Source organism: Oculina patagonica, chromosome 2, assembly GCF_052425735.1.
Source record: "Oculina patagonica isolate OP01 chromosome 2, crgOcupat, whole genome shotgun sequence".
NCBI lineage: Eukaryota > Metazoa > Cnidaria > Anthozoa > Scleractinia > Oculinidae > Oculina > Oculina patagonica.
The window spans coordinates 13240273-13261412 of NC_135759.1; the positions used below are offsets into that span (position 1 = coordinate 13240273).

The 21140-nt window shown below is 38.8% G+C and overlaps 2 protein-coding genes across 4 annotated transcripts; both read right to left on the bottom strand.

Moving 5' to 3' along the window:
* Positions 1–2054: 2054 nt before the first annotated feature.
* Positions 2055–8520, bottom strand: LOC144638749 (uncharacterized). Of its 2 annotated transcripts, XM_078498013.1 has the most exons (7): positions 8270–8520; positions 6855–6925; positions 6674–6730; positions 6419–6517; positions 4061–6181; positions 3432–3581; positions 2055–3328 (listed from the first exon to the last, which is right to left on the bottom strand). In XM_078498013.1, the coding sequence occupies exons 2-7, from the start codon at positions 6922–6924 to the stop codon at positions 2835–2837; spliced, it is 2991 nt and encodes a 996-aa protein (XP_078354139.1). In that variant the 5' UTR covers position 6925; positions 8270–8520; the 3' UTR covers positions 2055–2834. The 2 variants fall into 2 exon arrangements, with proteins under 2 accessions (XP_078354139.1, XP_078354130.1); XM_078498004.1 differs by lacking the exon at positions 8270–8520 and having other exon boundaries at positions 6855–7142.
* A 3756-nt stretch (positions 8521–12276) lies between these two features.
* On the bottom strand, positions 12277–20873 carry LOC144638798 (uncharacterized). 2 transcript variants are annotated; one of them, XM_078498059.1, is made up of 10 exons: positions 20788–20873; positions 19994–20101; positions 19785–19904; positions 19618–19677; positions 19146–19232; positions 18738–18836; positions 17032–17103; positions 15086–16675; positions 14302–14436; positions 12277–13532 (listed from the first exon to the last, which is right to left on the bottom strand). In XM_078498059.1, the coding sequence occupies exons 2-10, from the start codon at positions 20049–20051 to the stop codon at positions 13078–13080; spliced, it is 2676 nt and encodes an 891-aa protein (XP_078354185.1). In that variant the 5' UTR covers positions 20052–20101; positions 20788–20873; the 3' UTR covers positions 12277–13077. The 2 variants fall into 2 exon arrangements, with proteins under 2 accessions (XP_078354185.1, XP_078354192.1); XM_078498066.1 differs by lacking the exon at positions 17032–17103.
* Positions 20874–21140: the final 267 nt, after the last annotated feature.

Consider the following 21140-nt stretch of genomic DNA (forward strand, 5'->3'; position numbering starts at 1 on the left):
TAAAACGCGGACTTGTAAAACGCGGACTTGTAAAACAAGGGCTTGTTAAGCACGGACTTGTAGAACGCGGACTTGTAAAACAAGCGCTTGTAAATCGGATAAAACTAAACGGTTTAGCGAGCGAAACAATTTGTGTTTGAAGCTCTTGTGTGTTTCTTCGACGGCATATTTCTAGCTTTTTTGAGCACTCTATGGTCTGTTTTAGCGTGGAGATGTTTTTGCAGTATAGCACATGTTCGTTCTGCAAACCCCTACTAAAACAACGGGATTGATGCTATGAGTTGTGTGCATATGTTTCTTTCTTTCCACTACTTGACGTCTGTTGAGTGCAGTCGTTTGTATTGCTCGCACGAGGTAGAACGGGGCCCGTCCAGAAATCAACAGTCAATCGTAAATAAAGGTGACGGGCCTACACGACTCCTACGTTCGTGACATTAGAATATTTGCCGTTAAATGTTTAAATTCGGTCTTTCGACCTTATTTGCTTCTGACTTCTTTCTGAGGGTACTGTTTTAATTTGGGGGCAGTATGTGGTAAATAAAGGTGACGGGCCTACACGACTCCTACGTTCGTGACATTAGAACATTTGCCGTTATATGTTCAAATTCGGTCTTTCGACCTTATTTGCTTCTGACTTCTTTCGGAGGTTACTGTTTTTTTGAGACATTATGTATTGAAGAGAGCCGTAAGATGATTGTGGCCAAGGAATTCGAAGTGTCTAGAGGCGTTTTACAAGTCCGCGTTTTACTAGTCCGCGTTTTACTAGTCCAGTCCAGTGCACAAGTTAAAGACACATCAAGACCACCCCACTGTGAATTGCCATAGCACAGACAAAATTATAGTCAATATCTTATGTGTTTTTAAGAGAATTACATAAGAACCAAGGCATGTCTTGTCTTGCTTTACATTGACATGCAATAATTTGGAAATACTAAGCTCGTAACAGTTTAAGACAGAATCCATCAGGAATTTGAGTAACATTAATTTTAGTTACGCAAAAATTGAGCACCAGAATAATTTAAATCCTTGTGTTCTTTCGTACCTTGTTAAAGGCTTGACATGTGATAACACCAGCATAACACCAACAACAGTTCTCTATCAGTGGGGATTGAAGAAAAAAATGGAAACATCATCACACAGTTGACCCCCATGCAAAAACACTCCAAGATGTCACGGGACTGTTTGGTGTCCGTCTGCCAATTTCTAACTTCAAATTCCAATGTTAAATTCACATTAAATTTTCAATATTTCTTAGTTGTCTAAATTTTACTAATTCTTTTAAAAAAACTATCACCTGCCAAACATCCCCAAAAATCACTCAAAAAATTACAAAATACCGCAATACATAGATACATGGGATGAGCGAAGTTTCCTTGGATTCCTTGAAACACCAACAAGATATTTCCGTTTAAGGTGGCTGATAATGGGTTTCAGTATTTCCCAGTCCTTATACTTTGGTTCAGGACTAAAAGCCTTCATCAATTGCTATTACAGTAATGGTATGAAACAAATGTTCAATCATTCATCAACAAGTTGTGATCATTTTCTCGACAATAGTAGTTCCCCGGTAAACAGTTGTAGTACTGTCCCATCAAAGTGCAATGCCTGGAAAATACCGAAAAGCACACGACCTTCAGGTGAAACCGCACCTTACAGTATTACCAATACACTGCACTTTGCTAAGTCTTAAAACTTTACATTGTCTAGTCGTCTACTTCAATCGTTTATTTGTATTTTGTGAGATACATTTATAAATTGAAACCATCATGTCATTAAGTAATAATGCAATCTCGACAACGTTCTAGATATTATATTATGCACACTAATACAGCTCATGCAAGCCCTGTGACTTACACAAACACAGTCGGACTGAGTGCTACTTAAGTAACTGCTTCGTGGTTTCTGCTGTACTGAACCCTGCCTTTCAAGGCAAAGCGCCCGATTTTAAGCTTCTCAAGCTTCTCAATGTTCTTGTTTTATACTTTAAAGTTGACCGCAGGTATGCTCTTAAACTGAGGTCTTTAGGCGTTTTCCTTTACAAAAATTGGACAAAAACTTGGGACAATCGCCTCTTTACTTGCATTTAAAAGCATGGACCTCTTAACGTATTGAACTGCTTGAAGTCAACCATAATTAGAAACCCGTTGGAGTATAAATGAGAAAAGGTTTGGAAGTCATTTCTCCACAGTGCTCTTCAATAGAGTGGCTGGCCTGAAGGGGTAAAAATGGGAACTGGATTTGGGCAAATTTTCACTGAGAAAATGAGATCTTGGTCACAGGGACTGGGAACCACAGTATATAAATTTCTTTTTATTACATGCTTCTTGCGGTTTGTTTGTACCGCTCAGTATATGTGTCGATGTTTGTTCTAGTCAAATTTCCCGTCAATTGCAACGATTACCGTTCAATGCATGAGATGAAATGCTTATGCAAAATACCAAAACCAAATGTGTTATTTTAGCTCTCATCTTCAAAGAGCTTCGAGTATTTTTTTTATTAACGCGCAACTCAGGCTCCGTAACCGCGCATGCACGATTGTTAGCTTTGTCGCCATTGAAATGTGAACATTTCTCAAATACCTTCCAATCGTTTTGACGGACACCCGCGCATGCAAAAAGCCCATATCGTTTCGTTAAAATTTACTCGAATAACAGGGACACCCCGTCAATTCGAATACTTAGTATGGTTGCTACTTGATCGCTCTGGCGTCCTTATTAACGGTTTTCGACTGTATCTTCCGAATGGTGTTCTATTTGCGGCTTCTTCCGTTAGTAGTGTTTTTCAAGCTCTACAAATTTTGTATTCGTAACATTGAAATAATAACAATAGTTAGGTCATTTGACTTTTGCAAGACGTTTTCTTCTAAATGTTGCATACAGATCATGCTTGAGTCCAGGTCGAAGAATGTTTTGCCTTAAATGGCCCTCGCTAGAAATCGGTGGATCGTAAAGAGCGACCACAAAAGCGTACTCTCCACTGGCGCTTTTTGCTACAGCTAGTCCCATTTTCCTCGTTCCTTTCCACACAATTTGCACAAAATGTCGCGTTTTATCGTTTATTTTTGGATACGAAAAACTGTACGACTGAATTTCGCTGTACCACTTCTCTATCGCCTTTTTTGCTGTACTTTCACCAGTATACAGTGTTTGAGCAACACTCTCTCCTTGGGGTTCTCGAAGGTCGTCCAAAGTAAGAAAATCCTTTGCCGCCAGACTTTGAGCAATCTTCTGAGCCTTTCTTGCTAAGGGAGCTGACCACGACAGCGGTGGTGAGAAATGTCTGGCTCTGAGCTTGTTATGCTCTTCCAACGATTCCCTTGCCACTTCATCTGACATAACATGGGAATAAAGAAAAGGTGCGAGTAAGTACATGTATACCTAGATTTAGTATCACGAGTCGTAATTCTGGGACATCAAGGATTTGTGATATACCTGCACAAACAGGTTTCCGGCAGCTTTTTGTCTGAACCAAATCTTTTTGAGAGCATGTGGTCACGAGACAGATGCGCGCCCTTACGGAGGAACCTTTTCCACAAGTCACTGAGCATGAGGACCAGTCATTCCATTCACTGAACGTACCATCTGAAGATCAAAATTGCAAGTGAATTACACACTAATTACCATAACTGCCAGTATATTCATAAAAAAGAGTTGAAAATCGTGGTCGGCGGCATTCCGCTTTCGAGTGATAAAGAGCAATTTTCAGCAACAAACAGTAAATACGAAATAAAATTCACTGCAAAACAAAACTATCCTTTTGTCTGAGTACGTTAGATTAAAGCAATCGGTTGCAAGTTTTCTTTTATTACCAAGCTAATTCAAGTAATAAGTAAGTAGTATATTTTGCTTATGGAACTAGGACAATCTTTTTTGTTTAAAAAAGCGATATTTTCTGTTACATACGTTCATATTTGCTTCATTTACTTGTGTTGATCTTGTTACTATTGCTGCATAAGCTAACAAATACTGTAAGATATACCATCGAATTTTTAAAGCAGCAAAAAAAAAAAACATTGGCCTGTGCTTTGGTGTATGCTAAAATAAGATATCGAGCCCCTTACCTTTTACACCGGGAATGTCATCATTTTGTTCCTGAGGCGTTGGATGTAATGGATAATAGTAAAGATTCTTCAGTGAAACACTTGTTGGTGTGAATCTTGAGGATCTCGTTGGAACAGATTTTGGGGTCCCAGTTCCTCTCAAATATGATATAATGTTTTCTATTTTTGTAAGGTCTGCTAGGGAGTAAATACTCGATAAAGGATCGTTGCTTTGTTGGTTTCTTCGAAAACCAGTTGACGTTGGCTTTTTATTATGATTTTTGTAGTTATGTGCCTGGCCGTTATGAAGCATCTTTATTTTCTGGCTAAGCTTTGGTTTCTCGATGGCAGCAGACAGTTTTGTGTCAGGCTTCTGTTCCCGAGCGTCTTTTACATTTTGCCGCATTAACTTCTTTCCGTTGGTGCCGCGTGATATAAGCTTGTCTTCAGGGAAAAGAGTTTCTTCACCTGTGTTTTTTGATGTGCCTTTTCCAATTTCGTCGAAAACTTTGGAAACAGTAACTGGCACTCTTTCTGTGCCAGAATCTGAATGCTGAGTAACTTTTGTTTCGCCATTGCCATGTTTGTTGACTCCTTCGACTTTAGAGGATGCGATCGTGATTATTGCATCGTTAACAACTCCATCAGTGGGGACGTGGTTTTCATTTTCATTTTTAAAATTAATTGTTGTCCCTTGCACTGTCCCTTGTACTCTTCCATGCACTGTTTTACTGTTGTCGAGCACTTCCTTTTCATTAGAAGAAATAGTTTGCGTATCTTTAGCCTTATTGAAAATTCTTTCATCCTGACTTTTGTCGATGTTCTTCAGGTCATTTGTTAAACTGTCAGTTTTTTGGTTTACATGTTTATTTCCAGTGTTATGTGTTTTATCGTTTTTCAGTTCCTTCAATTTTTCTTTAGTATTTGCAGGATTAGTTTTGCTGCTGACAATTTCTGGATCAGGACTATTGATACTTTTGGAATTCGACTTCTCCTTGTCGTTGTCTTCAGCCTCATCCGCCATGTCGTTTTGTGCAAACTTGTTGTCTAGTTTGTCAAAAACTGTACCACTACCATCGGAATACACCTCATTATTAATGTCAGTATCTGAATTCTCAGTATCAGATTGATCATTTGTATGAGTGCTTTCGCCACCCTTCCATTCAACATTTCTTCCACGATCAGAGTTTTTGCCTTTTAACATTGAATTGTTGTCTTCACCGTTGGAGTCTAATTCTTCCTCGCGATCTTCCGGGTCTTCATATTTTCTTCCGAGGGTTTCGAAGTCACTGCTCTGGTCATCAAAGTTTCCCAGATTATCAGTATCATCGATATTCTCGTAGTTATCAGTCTTTGCGAAGTTTTCTAGTTCTTTGTATAATTTTGCATCTTGACTTTGAATTCGTTTGTTAAGATTCTTCATGGAAGATACTCGAGGTCTCTGTTCATCATAATCTTGAGTGTCTTTATCATATTCGTTGTACGATCTATCAGTGGTGCCGTCATCAACGCCGTCACTAATACTCTCCCACGATTTTTGCCGTTGACCTATATTATCATTATCAGAGTAGTCGGAATCTTGGAAGTCGTCATATTTGTCTCCCCATTTTGTTGTCTTAGCAAGGCGCGTGTTGCTTTCAGCGTTGATGTGATTCGATATGTCATCTTCATCTTGATTATAGTCTTGGACAGAATGCAAGTTACTGCCATGCCCAAACGGGGTGCTGTCCTCTATTGACGAGTCGTGATGTCTTTTACTGCCTTCATTTCTGTGATGGAAATTAGTTTGGGCTTTTTCTTCAGTTTCATCTTGATTTTCTTTATAGGTGGAGTAACTGTTTTGGCTGAAACTTTCTTTATCTCCTAACACACTGCTGTCCTCAAACGACTTCACGTTAAAGTCGTTAGGATCTTTCATAAGCCAGTCAATTGCTTCTTGATTCCCTTTAAAGTCTGCTTTGGTTTCCACGTTATATTCCGGCATGTCCCGTAAACCATACCCACCATCTTTCTGATTGCTATCGGAAACTGATATCTGGTCGATTCCATTTTTGTACTTTTCGCCTTCATACGGATCGTCTTCTGTATCCAGGGAAACATCTAATGGATGAAAGTCTTCAATTCCATTTTCCTGAAGCATCACTAAAGAGAGAACAAAGATGACTTAAGTTTTCATCAAGTTTTCAAACTTTTAGTATCCCTGAAAGAAAACACCTATTGCATGTTTCATGATTTGTTAGCTAACTCGTTCTGTCCTGAATACGTTTGTTTAAAGAGAAGTTCTAACTGTATTTCTCGATAAACGTACAGCAATAGAAACGGTTATCCGACGGTTTTTTGGACTGCTGAACTAACAGCCGATCAGTTACCGTTACTTACTTCCCTCATCTCTACTGTCTTCAAGCAGTTTTGGTTTCACAAACGCATTCAAGTTGTCAAGGTCATGCGGAGCTACGCGACTGTCAAGGATCACCAGATCTACATGCAACACAACACGCAAGATAAAACAAATATCACGACAAATTAAGACAGAAACGTATTGAAAATTTCCAACCAGTCCCTAATCCAAACACCTGTTTAAAATAAGATAACTATAACATGCATCATGTCTCCACCTTTTTGACGTGCAGTTACCTTGTAATGGTTTTCCCTTATGAATCACTTCTATCTTTTTCCTGCCGATTTTTACACCTGGAGAAATAAAGCTACTAAAGGAAAGAACTTTACTAATAATTGTGATCCCATTCCAGCTATTCGGTATAGTACACTGTATTATAAGGTTTTAAGCTAGGTGTGATATTCAAATGATCCTCACCCTTACTACAGTTTTGTCCGATGAAGTGTAATAACATGACGAAGACTGTTACGCGAGCCATTCCAGACATTCTGCTTTCATGAATTGAAATAAAACAGCCGGAGAGAATGGTGTTAGTGTACTCTGTATGCAGCCAAGCCGTGTAAAATGAAAGTATTAAAGTGCTGACGCACAACATGTAGCAAGCAGGGACGAAATCAAAACATGAAACACACAAGGAAATGTGACGGGGACATGTTGCAGCGAACCGTGCAGCACACACGAGGGGACGTTTTCATTACAACACGTCCTGCTACATTTTCTCGTGTGCCCATGTTGTGATTATTTCTCTGTAGCATGCCCCTTCGGTGCAAAATGAATCAAACCGATAATTCTCAAACTTGGACAGAATGTAGGTCTAGTGTAACTGTTACTAAAAAATACTTTACTGGTTGAACTTAAAAGTTTAACCAGCAAGCAATCGGTGACGATTACGGTTTGACCGTCTTCGTAGCCGTTTTCTTTACAGGAAAGTCTGTTTTAAGGTATTTTTTATATCAACAGTTCCACTAGACCTACATTCTGGTCAAGTTTAAGAATTTTCGATTTGTTACATTTAGTACACCCTAGGCGATATTTCCACACGAAGGGATATGTTGAAGAGACATTAAACACAACATGGGCACAGGCGATATTTGCTGAGGGTACTCCACGATCTCTTAACTACTAATTGGTTATTTATCTTTCAAAATCCAGGGCTTGACTGATCGGTCCATGAACAATAAAAAAGCGCATATGAAGGTCTGTCTTCATTATTCACGTAAACTAGTTTTAGAAGTACATTCAGCGGTGACAAAAAGGTGGCGTCTCATTAAAAAAGTTTTAACATTCTTATTCAGGGTGGACTCAGTGATTGAAACTGAAGTGGTTCAAGATGAAGGATTACCGACTAAGATTACCGACTAGCAATATGCAAATTAAAGAACGGTTTTATTCAAAGGAGTTGTAAATGAAGCCTGGAGACATTACTTGGTTTTTTTTTTAATAGCTTCACCACTGCTCGTTTGTTATTATTATTATCACGGGCATATTTACTAGTATCTCAATCCCGATCTCAATATAGACCCACCCCTTCATACACCCATAATCAGATGCCACGTTTGTTTAGATATACTTCACTAAATATGTCGGTAAACTGTCATATTTTGAAGATAGTAGTCTTCAGCCAAGTTAAATTGGTAGGATTCTAATGTCCGGCGGAATGAACAAACATTTTTACCCAGCATTTTCAAAGATAAAAAGGTTAAATTATCAAACATTGTTCATCGTAAAATATGAACCAGATCGGGCAACGTGTATTTCGATGAAACGTTTTGCATGATAAACAATGTTTGGTCGTTTAGACAAGTACATGGGTTTCTTAATATTTTACTTACCTTTAAGTCTATAAAATAATTTCCTATCCCATATTCGATGGCTTCGTGGAAAAGGTTCTCGCCTGAAATTGATACGCTAATTAATAGTTGACAAACTTCGTCAGCAGCTAAAGGTTCATATTCATTTCTTGTAGATGAAGTTTGTGTTTAAAATAACCAGTGTGAATGTTGCTGTCCCTTCGATTTCCTGCCGCTAAATTCTACAGCGAATATAGCCGATCAGATTTCAAAAGATATGAATTCCATCTACATTTGCTTAATCACCTGACTGTGACGATTCTTTAGCGGGTTATCGATTGATTCAGTTACAACGCATGATTTACTCGGTAAGATGTGAATAAAAGAGACAAGACTGATAGAGATCTGCCAGCTTTGTATCGAATAAGCTTTTCGACTGGTTAGGACGGAACGATACGAAACAAACGTATCACATTTTATTTTACCTGTTTAAGGCCAAATAGAGTATTTTGTGCAAAACGTCTACAGAGAAAAACCATTTTTAATTCCACTTTCTTAAAACTCCTCCTCCACCTTTTTTTTTTTCCCCCTTTTAAAGCGAAAAATGGATCAAACTATCCACAGAATTGAAAACGCCTGGCTGATTTTTAAAGCTCTGTTGGGATTCCTTTATACTTTTTTCAAAATCATTTTAGTTTGCACATAGATAACTATGGTTTGCAACATGGAAATTTCATCCATAAATCAAAGAGACCTTTTCTATATTCTTTGCCGTTTTACAACGTCTGTTGATAGAATTAATGAATCCACTCTTTCGAGGTCAGTCCAGCGTTCTCCAGGTTCTTTACTATGTGTTTACAGTGACTATTTGCCGCGCGGAGCGTTTTTTCGACTTTTTTTGCTTGTTTACAAGCAAAAAGTAGGAGAATAGCGTTTACATGGGCTAAAATCTGAACCGGAAGGGATCGCATTCTTGTTAACTCTCAAGGGACTGTTTTAATTTCTCAAGGGAATAATTTCCGCTGTGGGTGATCAAAGCGCGTGACTTGTAAAGTGTCACTCTATAGTTGTGCGTCAGCACTTCGTTCTTGTAGAAAAAACGTGACTTGTCAATTTACAAACGTTATATAAGAATCAAAAACGTGAGTAGCCCAAATCTTACGTCACATAACCAATTAAGAATGTAAGGGGTTCAGCGCTCGAAGGCAGCGAAGTTTAAAACGATTAAGAACGCAATTTTTACTAGTACAAGTCTTTAGGCGCTAATATTAATTTAACCTAAAACGATTAACAACGCAAATTTGTACTCGTACAAGTCTTTCACACACTAAAACGTTGCTAATAGTTAACCAAAGGGAACTCATTTCGTGATAATTGATTATTTCTGCTGAGTTGCACAATTTAGAATTGCAACATCATCTAGCGAAGCGCACTATTACTAAAAATAGATTTCGCCACATGATTCCCCCCCCCCCCCCCCCCCCCGCGTGAGTCGGAAAAGGCAAAGGCTTTGTATGGAGGGGACGCATCCTTGACAAGAAAAAAAGGGCGAGAAAGGCACAATTTGAGGCCGAGATTCTCGAAAGGCTCGAAAAATGATAGATTCCAAACATTTTTGCTTTAGTAATTGAAAAACAGATTGAAGGTATCCAAAAAATGGCCCAAAATTGAATTTATTAGTCGAAGATCCGGCAATGACACCTTGATTCCCACTGCAAAATTATTCAGGCTGCCGAGAAATTTAAGCGGCGGATAGCGAATTACTATCGAATTATATAATTGCGAAGGATAGCACTTGTATGTTTGCTTCATTTAGGCCCCGGAAAGATCTCGGTTGCAAGAAATTCAGAATTCTTCCCGAATTTGACGGCACTGATCGCCGGCCATCCGATCTGTTTCGACACATGATAGATAGAGGGCAAAAATATTATGCTATTCAAACGCCTTTCTAATGGAATTGACGGCGGGTTTGATTTTAATAAAGCTGTTATTTATCCCCATTACTATTACAGACTGCAGCTACAGCTGCCGAGCTCGATCAGTGTATATTAAATAGTATTTGCCGCGACAATTGTGTAACGAAATTGACCTCTTTAAATATTCGGGTAAAGCAAGGGGACCGATCGGACGAGCGTTTCTTTGTGTAATTTTGTGGTGGCATAAATCTGAGGTTAGCTCTGTTGTGTTGCAAAATGTGCCACTAAGAACAGTGTAAACGTTTTGCATTTCTCATAAAAATAAATGTTTTCTTTCAGCAAATCCCGGCAGCAAATCGGGCCTTTATAATCCATTCAATAACTGAGAGTAAAACATTTTACACATTTATTGAATAATCGCTCTGTTTGACAAACCTTTTGTTTCAAACCACGGTTTGAGCTTTCTACGTTGCACAGGTAAGGCTTTCCGAATTCCGAGCCAATCTGGCCATGTTTTTGTGAAACAATCGCTAAATATGCCTCCAAAGTGGCCGCCAACCATACATTGCTCTTACAGAGAGCGGTTTGTTTGTCCGAATTTTATCTGACTCACACCGGAGGTCAAATTCTGTGACGTCATTAGTGGGCTTCGCTAATTGCAACATCATTAAATGTGTTAAGTGATATTTATAAGTGTTTTTGTAGCCTGTTGTGAAATTACTTCCGGTGGAAACAGTAAAAGTTAAACTTTTCTTCTGTTCAGAAGTTAATACATCGCCATTAGAAAAATAAACAGCAACTGTTTTGCTGGAAATGTAGTCGTTAGAAATGGCATGTGTAGCCGTAAGGTAAAGAATAACGCGAGGAGAAGCGGCTTTTGGTAATATCCAAACGAAAATTTACTTCTCAATGTGGGGTTAAGATTGCGTGACGAGACAAAAGGTAACTCTGTCGTGCGTAACCTAACCTGCGATCAGGCGTTATTTTTCTGCATTAAGCAGAGTAGAAGCCGACTCGAAAGGAAACAACTATTTCGATTAAACATGTTAAAGGCAAACGTCAAAGTTTACCTTTTTTAACCAAGCCAAAGTATATGAGTCGCAAAGCACCCAGCCGTCGCGACTGACAAATACAGCATTTACTCCGCGAAAATAAAAAAAAAAATGCTTGAACTGAAAGACGTTTGAATTCTTCCATGATATGTTCGAACAACAATGCCCAGGACAAAGCTTCTACTCATACTAACTTCATGCAAAAAAAGTCGATATCTCGAAGAGATCTTTGATTGAACTCCATGAGCTTATATTACACGGTGACTTTGGATGTAATGATCAATTGCCGTTCGTTATAAGAAATAAGGTTGCGATTAAATGAAAGCAAGTTTAATTTAGGGTCAGGACTTCGTAACAAATGTAGTTCATTAATGGTCCCGCCCCAGACAGTCGATGCTGATAGCACATAATTTAATATAACTGGAACAAATGGCTTCGATTTTGTGAGCAATACGGCAAAACAGTATCGTTGTTTGAAGACATACAATGCAGACCGACTGTTACGAAGTCTACAGTGATCGAAGAATTTATAGCCTTCAGAACAGGCGGTCTTTTTGCGCGACCCGCAAGATAAATCGCCTGTTCTGCAGGCTAAAGAATTTACTACCCAACCGACGAAACCTCCCTTTTAAGTTCTTCGTCGTAAAGTTCGGAGTTCCATAAAAAATGCCCAGAGAAATCAAAATACTTCATTAATTGTGAAATTTATATCTCAAAGTACTCATTGAGAAGTACATGCTTAAAGTAAGATGCCAACATGGCAATGGTCGCATTTCTTTAAAAAAAGTTTTAAGGAGCCTTGGAAGACTTCGTTCGGATCGCCAGAACTTGGTCAGCCCAATGCATAAGGGATCGACAATCACTGTCTCTTGAAGGTTGAAAAAGCAGGCCAACTACTTTTTTTTAAAATGTGGTAGCCAACTGCTCTTCAAAATTCAGTTATACTGGAGTAAGGTGTTTCTGCTACGGATCTTAATTTCACTACTTTTGTCCATCATCTGTCAATTGATAAAGATTTTCCAGTTATTAAATTCGGTGGACTCGCTCATTACAGAATGTTCATTTTTATTAGCTTTTGATATTATCACACAGCCACTATGCAAAAGTACTTCCTGTCCTGAAAAGGAGGCTGCCTAGTGGAAGTGTCAGCCATCTCAGCGAAGAATACGGCTAACACTTCAGACTAGGAGGCTGCGCAGAGCTCATGATCACAGTATTAGAAGTCATAAATAGGTACGTCATAGTACATGAGCTTAGCCCTCTAAATTCGTCTCCACTTTGGATAGGTTGACTTAGACCTTGTTCATTTACACTCTAAACAACCCATTTATCACTTCCAGCATTACGTAAAAAAAGATAAAAGTCTCGGTGAAAAAGAAATATTTAGCTTTATATTGCTGTTACAAATAAATCAAACGATCTATTTAATGTGTTGCGAAAAGGGAAGACAAACTGATAGGGGACGAATCATTCCCGAGATATCAACTCTTTCGACAGTAATTGTAGTATAACATGTGGAAAACAACCCCGATATAACGAAACCTCGTTATAAGACACATTTTGCCAGTCCATTGACCCTTCATCATCGCAGTTCCACTGTATTCGGCAGAATATGAAAACTAATACAACTTGACGTAACACTAAGTCGTAGTTGTCAATGCACAAATTTTTTTGCGTCATTTTTTGGAATAGCCAGAGATATTATAAAACATTTACAAAATAAAATGCATATCAAGGCTAATAGTAATGCTAATCACTAACACACTTCCAGTTTCTCTCTGAGATTTCACTGGTATTCCAGTGTTTGTCGGCGTTAAACTCTTCTTTGGCGAAAATGAGCCGAAGGCAGTAAACCTCTTTACATAATCTTATCTGTTCTTAGTTATTTTTCACTTTGTGGTTTAGGCAGATGAACGTTAGTTATCTGTTCGTCCCTTGTGTTTCCAGGAGGATCATAAAGCGCTACCACAAATGTATGTTTTCCGTCGGTAGTTTTAGCTTCTCCAATTCCGAGCCGTTTTGAGCTCTTCCATATGAGCTGCGTGAAGTGCTTGGTGGAGCTGTCGATTATTGGATCATCGAAGTTGTAACTCTTGACCTCACTGTACCAGTCAGCGGTTGCCTTCTCGGCTGCGATGTCAAAACTGTGCCACAGTCGAGCAACGTTTATACCTGAATGTTCCTCTTTTAAATCTGACAAGCGGATAGAATTGTCGGCCAGTTTCTTTGCTATTGTTTGCGCCTTGGCAGCCAATCGCTGAGACCACTTCAATGGAGGACTTTTATGCCACATTCTGAATTTGTTGTGCAAACGAAGACCTGCTCTTCCCAGTTGTTCTGAAGAAAAGACAGGAAGCAAAATTAATAGAATGATGGCTAACGTTCATACCAAAGCACGTATTCAACTTTGAAAACAATTAATCGTGTAGCTTCCACAGGCCGAAACAGCAGTGTTGTAACGCCAAATGACACGGCTCCCAATACATGGTCTATTTCAGGATAGCCACCATGTTTGCTTTCTCGGCATAATAAAAATCGGGAAATTTGCGAGTGGGGTAAACAAGCTTAACCCGATAAATTTCAGCTGATTATAATGTCTGATGTCTGATAATTTTTTTATAGCCAGGCTTTGGTTTCTGTATTGTGGTGAAAATGTTCTAAGTTTTAGGCCCTCAACTATGATTTTGGCGCAGATACTACATTTTTTAGGACCAGCCGATTTCTTCGAGAAACGGCTTCATTTCAGTGTTTGCCCCCTGGCAGACAACGTGGCTAACCTGCATTATAATAATTATAATACAAAAACCATCATGGCGGTAAATATGGTGTAATGCCCCCATAAGTGTCATATTGATTTGAGTGACAAAGCAATCCCACACAAGTTTTAACCGGAGGGGGTCACTTTTCCCAAAAAAATTCTGGAAAGAAACTTGTCTAAAAAAATCCTGCACGCGGTTATGCCTATAAAACAATTCGTTCAACGGAAGAAAAATACTGCAGACAATAAGGTCTTTAGAAAAAAAATCCTGCACCGAAAATTTATTTATCCCCTCCGGTTATTTTCTAATGGTCCGCCTCAAAACTACCACATTTTGGTAAGTCTTACCAGGACATGGCTGCATGAAACAAGCTTTGCTCTCAGTCCTATATCCCCTACACTGTGTTCCCTCGCACAACTGAGCTCTGGCTTGAATACCTTGACCACAAGTCACTGAACATGGGGACCAAGAATTCCGCTTTTCTGGGAATTTGAAGAAATGAATAGCATATCCCTTGTAGTAAATCAAACAAACTTCGCAGTGTGTTACCAATTTAAGAAATTTATCATGACCAAACAATTAGGCTAAAAAGCTGTTGCTTAAATGGTCAACATTCTGGGAAAATCACTAAGATACACAAACATATCTCATGTCTTTGTTACGTCATTATTGTTTTTACGAAACGTAAAGACGTAAAGTTCTCCATTAAGTTCTACGTTAACTCGCCACTTGCAACGTTACGAAACGATGTATTGATTGTTTATTCAACGGAACGTTCAAGAAACACTTTGGGGCTAGGGCTTCGACGCCACCCTTACGCATGGCATGTGATAAAAATAACGTATGTGACCTTCTGGATGGTTGTAAACTTTTACGGTTTCATCGATATAAATAACAAGAACATAAATTGTGCTCAGCTGCCGCATAACACTTGAAATATTGCGATGTAACATAAGATTAAAACTCAGTGAAGTGTGCATGTACTGTTTCACTAGGATATAAAAGCGTCTATTCCATATACATGACGGATTTTTCTAAGTGGGGAGTACGGTATGCACTTATCGATGATCAAGACTAAAGTTGGAAGTTGCACAATACTGACTCACCATAACAGAATACTACAATACTAACCATTACTTCCATCAGTAGATGTCCTAACTTGGTCGTGAACTGGGCCAAAACTTAGTCTTGCCCTGTTTTCGGGAGAATCCTCGATAAACTTTGAAGGCCTCAGAAAGCTCTTCAAGGACAACAACTTGTTCTTTTCCACACTCCCTCTCAGCCTTAAACTAGGAGGAAATATTTCCGATGGTGGTGACTGCCCTACTCCGGCAAACGAGACTGGATTTAGTTCGTTGTATTTGGTTGGAGATATGTTTGGACTCCTTTGAAGATCTTTGAAATTGCGACCTTTTGTTGGCGATAGAACCTTATGAGCGTTTTGAAGAATTTGATTTGCTTCACTATGGTCCACATCGTTTTCTTGATTTAACTTGGTATTCGTTTTTCCCAAGATCTGCCAGCTGAGCATTTCGTTGTTTAAGTTTTCGCCATGACCTTCAATCATATTTCCTTTCTTAGCAAATTCCTGCGTTGGAGCTGTCTGGCTTGCCCAAAGATAACGGTTCATTTGTTCGACATCTGTAACCATCTGAGGCTTAGAGTTGCTATTTTCCTTTGTATTTTGAGAAGCTTCACTAACGACTTTGTTGGTGTCTGTATTCATTAACGTGACATTACCTGGTATCTTAAGTACAAGCGATCCGTCATTACTTGTGCCAGCCTTGAAACTAACTGGTTTTCCAGCACCAGAAATTTTGAGTGTAACATAGTTATCCTTTCCAGCACCTTCCTCTTTCGAGTGAATTAGATTATTCAACAATGGTCTGTCGGCGCCGGGAGATTCTTGGACAGTTGGTGACTGGGTTTTAAACATGAGAGATGGTGTAAGTGGATCCCCTTGAAAAACATGTCCCTGGATACGAGGATTTGCTGGTTGTGCTACTTGTTCGGTTCCAAAACCGAGTATATCTTTAGAGGATATCTTCCCTGAAGTTAAAACTTTCCCTTGGGAAGGCAACGTAGGAAATTGACGGTTGATTGCATAAGGTTTTGTTGCCATCGTTGTTGTCTCTTGAGTTTGAAAAGGTGATATCGTTGTTTTCATTCTATCTGTCAACAAACTGTTAATACCCATATTTTTGTTTTCTAGATTCCCTTCCATCAGTTTATTGAGAAATTCCTGCTTTAGATTATCCTCACTCACATGTTCAGAATCATTTTGGTGTTTCAACAAGTCAAGGACGACTTTTTTCCCAATAGAAGAAAAAAGATCCGTCTTTTCTGAAGATAAGTGATGTGGCTCTTCTTGATAGTTATTACCTCCCTGGAACAGTTCTTTATCTAAAGTATCAAGTCCTTGATAGTTATTTTTAGGTATTTCAAACGGATTGCTTCCATAATTAGGGTGATCATATGATGAAACTTTGTCATAACCTGATTCCTGGTTTTTAGGCATTTCAAACGGATTGCTTAAATAAGAAGCGTGATAATCTGATGAATCTTTGTCAAATCCTGATTCCTTGTAGCTGTATTCAGGCAAAGGATTGTCCTTGTACATGTCACTGAGTTTTCCCACATTAGCTGCTTGCGGTTGATCTTGCTCTATCTGGCTAATTTGGCTATAGAAGTCTTTATCCATCCCTCCATTGCGAAGTGTACCTGCAAATGGTTTACAAAGGGAAACTATAAATTATGTTTATGGTTTAGAATATTTTAAACCACTTTGACTATTTGTTATCATTGTAAGGAACAAAGGGAAATATAAGTTAAACTGGTTTGTAAAATTTCCAGCTAAGAAAAAAGCTCAACCTTCTGCTATTTTAGTAATATAGAATAGCAGGACTTAGCGACTAAGCTTTGTCTATCCGTATGGGTTGGGTGAGAGTGGGAGTACAAAATATGTTGTTTTTTTAACATGTGGTACTCGACTCAATTCACGGGTCTTTTCAACTGTTACTTCAGCGTGCATTTTTGTTATCGACACATGCACGTGCAGAAGTAAAGTTGTTGCTTACTCATATCTTCTGTTTTCCCCATTTCATCTCTTGTTACCTTCTCAACGAAGTTCCTACTTTCCCTACTAACATCTGGAGGAGAAGAAATCAACATTACCCACAGGAATGAAATGTTTCCACAGAATAACACACGTTTTGAACAGATGGATCATTAAGAGTTACAAGAGAGCTGTTGTTCCTTGGTATTAAACTACACCTCACAGGCATAATGGGCAGTAAGTACTGACCAAGCTTAGCTTGTTCGGTCAAGATGGCGGGGTATTGGCCTCGTTCTTTTTTTTTTTTTTTTTGCATGTTAATGGACTGAGACGAAGTCGAGGTCCATTAAAATGCAAAAAAAAATCGGGGTCAATACCCCGCCATCTTGACCGAACAAGCTTGGTCAATAAAGGATTTATTATATGTTTTGTTTTAAGAGCACTGAAAAGAAAGCCAGTTGCATGCACAATCAATGTCGCGCGTTTCTTTATCCTGACTGGGCCAACTGAAAGTGACTGAGCGACTGTTAAATTCTTGAATGAATCGAGTCGAAGTAAAACAATGCAACAACAGAACAAAATCACTCTTTTTAGCCCTCAAAAGGGTCTTAAAATGGCTTATATTTGCTAATTGACGTTAAGTTTGAAGTCTTGAAACAGGAACCGAAGCCTCTAACGCTGACGTTGAACAACGATCGGTCGAATATCAATATCAATGATGTACAAAAGTTCAAGCTTTTCCCGTGAAGTGTTAATTCTCAAATGTTCTCAACAATCGCAATTTCAATACTCAGCTCGTGTCAAGGCAGGTTTCCGCCACAAAAGCGCCAAAAGTGCGCAAATACTCTGCAAAACGTCCAATAATCGAAGGCGGCCAAATGGCAGTGTCTGGTTTGCCTTACCGTCTGCTTTCTTATCGTTCTTGAAGAACTTATACAGCCGACAAGTTTACGGAGTTCTTTTTCCTTTAGATATCTCACTGACTTCTGTATCTTTTCCGCCAAACAAAACCGCTACCACGTCTTCAAGTCGCTTTGCATTTAATTTGTATTAGCCGGTTTTTATCGAAAATAAAATTCACGAAACTCGTTAACATTTGTTGTTTGATTTGTTTGTTTTCATTCCCATGAAAAACCTTTTTCTTTGTTAACGGACTCCCTATCGCCAGAAACAGACAGAAAATCTTTGTGCTGTTATAAAATATAGTTTCATAGCGGTAAATTTACGACGACAAGCTTTTTGGAGTAGCCTCAGAAAAAGATTTCTCGCTTGCGGGAACACAACGAGCGATCCTAAGCGGTCAAGATGGCCCCATCTTGACCTCTCGGGAAGGCAATCAGAGCATAAGATTTGTTTCATCTTGAACGCTCACAGAGCCAGTCATATAATAATGTGATTACCCCAACTACAAAACACGGACCCTGGCCAGGCACGAGCTCAGACCACATCATCCTATTTCTGAGACCATTTGGCCCCGCACCTACCAAACTTAAAATAAGTACATCAAAACACAATGAAACATCTCGGCAAATGATCTCAGCTTTCAATGCTCGTCGAGAATTTTAGGGTATTCCTGGTTCTTCCCTGTGACAACATTTTCGGTTCTTTGAAAATCAAGAAGGTAAAAAAATTTAAGAAAGTGGGTTATAAACAATACATTTCTACTACTCTTCCTTGGCTTTTCCAAAAACTTTAAGTAATGTTAATCGAATTTCCTTGCTCACTCACTGTTGCTTCCTGAATTCTGACGGGAAGGATCAAATGGGTCAGCTCCATCAATCTTGGAGGTTATTCCATGCGAAGAGTCATCATGGTTCCCTTCAACTTCTGGTTAAAGATAGTGCAACGAGCTCATGAGTAATGTAAGTGCTTAAAGAAAACTGAACGTTGTCTGTCTACAGTGCTTGGTGATCAATAGCCAAGTCATGAATATACTTGTGAGAAAATTGCTTTTCTGAAGTATTGAAAATGGGGGTCAGGGGGGTAATTAATTGTAAATTGAAAGTATGGAGGGAAACTACAGGTAAAAGAGGAGGTCTTTAAATGGCGCGTATCCACCAACAGAATGGATTTGTTAGCCTACAGTTTTAATGTCTTGATAGACATTTTAGATACACGTGACAGAGGAGTAATTACCTTTGTCGAATTGTGTCACCACATGCTGGTCAATTGGAGACAGCTGTCCAGAATACACCAGGGCACTGTTTGTCAAACGTTGTTCGTCTATAAAAAAACTAACGATTAATCTCAAACGAACATTAGTAGAAACTCAGCCGTGTTTACCCGAAATCTGCAAATCTGATTGGTTCTCCCATTGTTTACTATTTAAATTTGCTCATAGAAAACGAGGGCTCGCAGTCTAATTGTTAATTATTTGTGCAAAGAAAAGCTGGCTAACTTCCTTTTACAACACGGTCGCATAGTAAAAGAACTGTTCCGGGTGAGATGAACGACATCATCATACTCCAGGCCCGTCTTCTTGTAATTTGGAGTGCAAAGCCGGCCATTGCGGGCAAGGTGTAGAGATACTCCAGTTTTTGTAAGTTGCACGATCAGCTGCTGGATAAACGTATACAAATCCTTGAAAAGGAGATAGTTATCATTTTACCTTGAATAGCTGGCAGTTGTTGGAGAAAGTTAACATCACTTTTTCTTGAGCCGCTCGCATCTAAAGACATGATCACATAACAAAAGATGCATATTGATTTGAAAGGCTAGCACTGATATAAAAAAGTTAAAGAATATTTCATGACACTCTGATGTATCGTCACTTACCTGCATTCCTTATCGTTAAAATATCCTCAGGTTTTATTCCAATGAGGGCGGATCGTGCTGTTTTCTCGTCTGAAAGAGCTTTCTTATACTGTTTGCTTCCGGATATCTTTTCCAGAGACCCTACAATAATATTTGGTAATCTGTTTTTAAAGTCGTTCTTATTTCTTGTCGAATAAAGAAGAGTTTGAGTTGTTTGAATTGTTACTCACCCTTAGTCCAGAACAACAATACGCATATAAACAGCTGGGCTCGTTTTATCTGCATCATTTTCTCAGCTTCTTAGTATTTCTTGCCACCAAAAACATGGCTGTAATTTCCTGTTTCAACGGTAAACAAGCATTTAATTCAACAATACAAAGCATAATAAAGTAATTGGAGTGTGTTATTTGTCAAGGTATCAGCTAGGAGCTTGAAATTTAATTTACAAACATGTCACTGTTTAAAATAATAAAGCCACAGTTGTACGCTACATCTGAGTCCGAGAGCGTGGAACATGGGTGTATGACCCGCATTAACTGACCACCGACCTATCTCTGCCCCAGGGTTACAAGGTAACCTAAAAAGAATGGTAGTAACCGGTTCAACTCAGTCAATCTCAAACGTAAATTTAATTTTTGTTCAACAAATTTCGTCCATTGAAGACTACTTTTACACTCGTTTTTGCTACACAATTACAATAAATGCAGTTATTTTATTATGAATGACCACGGAATACCGCTTCCTTGACTTTAAGATTCAAGATTACTAATTTCTACCCGAGGGTCGAGCTTAAAAATAATTGATTAGCCTGGTTCTTCCTTGACGAACTTTTTTATAAGACCCGTAAGTCTTTTCGTATTTCTATTTGGGCAAGTAGCAGATCCAGCAATCTCTTTCACAATGTGATATGCCACAGGTCAGGCCACAATGCAAGTAGTAAATGGCAGTATTAGGTTTCTTGGCAATTCGTCGAAATTTACGCGCAACACAGAAGTTTACATGAAGAACGCTGCACTAAACTTACCGTTTACATTTCAGGTTTATTTCTGGCAGACGGTACATTTATGTTTTTCCCATCCTGAGAAGAATCCATGTTCGCCAAAAAAAAAGTGTAAATTAATAATGAAATGCATCTTAAACAGGTGCTCTACTCATGACATAATTACGTGTCAAGAACAGCACGGTTCGAAGTTTGAATAAAGAGACTCACTGGTGTATCAAGGGTTCACTAATCATCTTGTGTTGATCGTTTTAAGCTTTTGACCTGGAAAGGGGAGAAACGTTGGGAAAAATACTTTTTATTGCAGACAAATAGAAACTGAGCCACAATGAAATGGCTAGCGCAAATCCACAAAAAAGTTTGAAGTTCAAAGTATG

Excerpts from the sequence above, each read along its gene's own strand:
- LOC144638749 (XM_078498004.1), bottom strand. The coding sequence starts at position 7,032 with ATGTTGTGCGTCAGCACTTTAATACTTTCATTTTACACGGCTTGGCTG. Across the intron at positions 6,182-6,418 it reads AGACAGTAGAGATGAGGGAA|TGATGCTTCAGGAAAATGGA; the intron begins GTAAGTAACGGT and ends TTCTCTCTTTAG. Across the intron at positions 3,329-3,431 it reads CCGGAAACCTGTTTGTGCAG|ATGAAGTGGCAAGGGAATCG; the intron begins GTATATCACAAA and ends ATGTTATGTCAG.
- LOC144638798 (XM_078498059.1), bottom strand. The coding sequence starts at position 20,051 with ATGATGCAGATAAAACGAGCCCAGCTGTTTATATGCGTATTGTTGTTC. Across the intron at positions 19,233-19,617 it reads ACAACTGCCAGCTATTCAAG|ACGAACAACGTTTGACAAAC; the intron begins GTAAAATGATAA and ends GTTTTTTTATAG. Across the intron at positions 17,104-18,737 it reads TCAGAATTCAGGAAGCAACA|ATGTTAGTAGGGAAAGTAGG; the intron begins GTGAGTGAGCAA and ends CTTCTCCTCCAG.